The 2,606-nt window shown below is 58.5% G+C and overlaps 1 protein-coding gene across 1 annotated transcript in view; it reads right to left on the bottom strand.

Moving 5' to 3' along the window:
- Positions 1 to 2,606, bottom strand: part of NYNRIN (NYN domain and retroviral integrase containing) — an 18,599-nt gene that overhangs the window by 7,514 nt on the left and 8,479 nt on the right. The window contains exon 3 of the mRNA XM_007447904.1: positions 984 to 2,570. Coding sequence (XP_007447966.1) covers positions 984 to 2,570 — 1,587 coding nt within the window. The remainder of the gene's footprint in view (positions 1 to 983; positions 2,571 to 2,606) is intronic.

Raw genomic sequence — 2,606 nt, 5'->3', positions numbered from 1 at the left:
GGGGGGGGGGGGGGATTAGTGAGGTAGCAATTTTCTGCCCTAGGAATGGCCCTGCCTCTCTACCCCTCCCTCAGAGCCAGCCTAGGGCAGCACATCTGGCAATGCCAGGGCATCAGCACCACGGGCACCAACAATGCCCCCTCCCCTCTCACCATCATCAAACAGTGAGCACCTACTGGGTCCACTCACCTGCTGTGTGCGTGCGTGTGTGCGTGCGCGCGTGCGCGCGCGCGCGCGCGTGCGTGCGCATGCGCGTGCGTGCGTGCGCGTGCGCGCGTGCGCGCGTGCGTGTGTGTGTGTGTGTGTGTAGGGGCCTCCGGGGCAAAAGGAAGGAGGAGAGCTCAGTTTAGGACTGGAAGCAAACAAACATTTGCTGACCAGCTGTGTGCTGGGAGCGTGCTCAGCACAGGTAACTATTCTACTGTGTGGGCAAATGAAGACATCCTGCACGTATTTCTGCTAGCACATACACAGCAGTAAGTGCTGTGCAGAGAGGGTGATCTCTGAGAGTTGGCATGGTTGGGAAGAGCTTCACAGGGGAGATCAGTGCTGGACCTTAAGGGTTGGGCTAAACATTTGAAAACTGGCCTGAGGTTGACAGACCCCATGCTATGTGAGGCAGGCTGAAATGGGAAGAACATGGGCCTGGGCAGTGAGCAGATCTGAACCAAAGGCCAGCTGGGCCCCTTACTGGCTCTGGGACCTTGGTTAAGATAAATCCCTTCTCTGAGCCTGTTTCTGCTTCTATGAGGGAAGGAGAACAGAAACCTACTTTTGAAGGCTGCTGGGATGATCCCATGAACACCACCCAGCATGCAGCAGCCCCTCAACACGTACCACTTCCCTCCCATCTTTCCCCCTTTTGAACCCCATGTCACCTGTATACAGAGGTCAAGAAAAGACGCCCACAGTCTATCACCCCAGGGACACCCTGCCCGAGCTCCCCAGCATCCCCAGCCCACCCCAGGTCCGTGGCTACTCACACCATGGCCACGCTGCTGCCGTCAATGACCACTCGCCTCAACCCCTGGTTCCCCGGTTCTTCTGACAGGTTCAGCTCAAAGGGTGTATTCAGGGCCTCGTGGTACCTCTGGAAGCTGGTTACTGTGCTGTTCGCCTGTGGGTGGTGAGGCGGCTGCCTCGGAACCCCCTCCCAAGCCCCTAGGAGCCCCTCCACCTGAGGTTGGCGCTTACTACTGGGAGCCAAAGTGCCACTGGACTGGGGCCCCTGCCTTCCAGCTTCCCCCTGGCCCTTCAGGAAGGAAGCACTGCCCCTTGACAAAGGCTGGCCCTCACTTGGGAATTTGGCTGCATCCAGGGCTGGCCCTGGATCTGTGGGTACCTTCTGAGCTGCAGGCATTTTCAGAGCTCTGCAAGTTTTGGGAGCTGCAGGTGCTTTGGGGGCTGCAGGGGCTTTAGGAGCTGCAGGTGCTTTGGGAGCTGTAGACCCTGTTTTAGCTGTAGTCCCAGTCTGGGCTCTGGGTGTTTGGGGACCTGCAGGTGATGTTTTTGCTGCATGCCTTTTCTGAGTTGTGGGAGTTTTGGGAGCTGCAGGCACCATTTGAGCTGCTGGTGCCAGTTCACCCACAGCTGCCTTTTGTGCTGTGGGCACCACTTGAGCTGCTGGCTTTGTTGGAGCCAAAGGCACTTTGGGGGCTGCAGGTTCTTCATGGACTGCCGGCATAATCTGGGCTTCAGGCACTTTGGGGGCTTCACGCAGCACGGGATTTGTGGGTGGGGTTTGAGCTGCGGGCACTGCTGCAGCCATGGGCACTTTGAGAGTTTCGGGCACTGTTTGAGGTTCAGGTCCTGAAGGAGCTGTCAGCCCCCCTTGAGTGGCGGGCCTCCCCTGAGCAGTAGGCACCCCTTGCCCTGTGGAGGGCCCTGGAAACGGCCTCTCTTCGGGCTCCTTACAATCCCACTGCATATTTCCTCGATCCCCCGGCTCACTTCCAGCTTGGAGTTGGGGTGTAGAGGTCAAAGGTGGCCCTATCTGTGGAAGTCCTGGGCTAGCCTTGTCCGTTACCCCTGAGCCTCCTGAGACCACCAATAAACTCATTACTTTTTTAGGGGTCTCTGGCCTTGGGCAATTCTGTAGGGCTGCCTCTCCTCCTGGCCCCCCATCTGGTCTACAATCTGGGCTTTCCACACTGGGCAAAGGAACCAGCTCCTTCTGTTTCCATCCCAGATTTAAGGGCAAAGGATTCTGCCCTGGCAGCTTGAACTGAATGGGGCCCAGTGGCCTCTGCCAGAAAGGGAAACTGAAGCAAGCCTGGGACAGGAGCCAGGCCAGGTGGAGAGAATGCAGTTCATTGATCCTCCAGAAGGTTGCAGCAATAGTCCCCGGCCACAAGGGCCCGAAGGCTGGCCCCGGGGTCCAGGACTTCCAGGGCGAGCACACACTCAGGGCTGATACTGGAGGCTGGAGAGGGAGCTTGTCTTCCCCCCTCCGGGCCTGCCGCTGCTGGGGCGAGGCTTGTGTGCGGTCCACAGGGTCCTGGCTGCTGCTGGCTTGTACTGACCCTTCCTCACAAGCACTGTCCGTACCACCTTGGTTGTTGGAACCAACCCTGGAGGAAACCCAAGTTTGTTGGAAAGGTGGTAAG

Source organism: Lipotes vexillifer, unplaced genomic scaffold (assembly GCF_000442215.2).
Source record: "Lipotes vexillifer unplaced genomic scaffold, Lipotes_vexillifer_v1.1 scaffold558, whole genome shotgun sequence".
NCBI lineage: Eukaryota > Metazoa > Chordata > Mammalia > Artiodactyla > Lipotidae > Lipotes > Lipotes vexillifer.
Note: the sequence above shows the minus strand (reverse complement) of the source record. Positions and strands in the feature narration are given on the sequence as shown.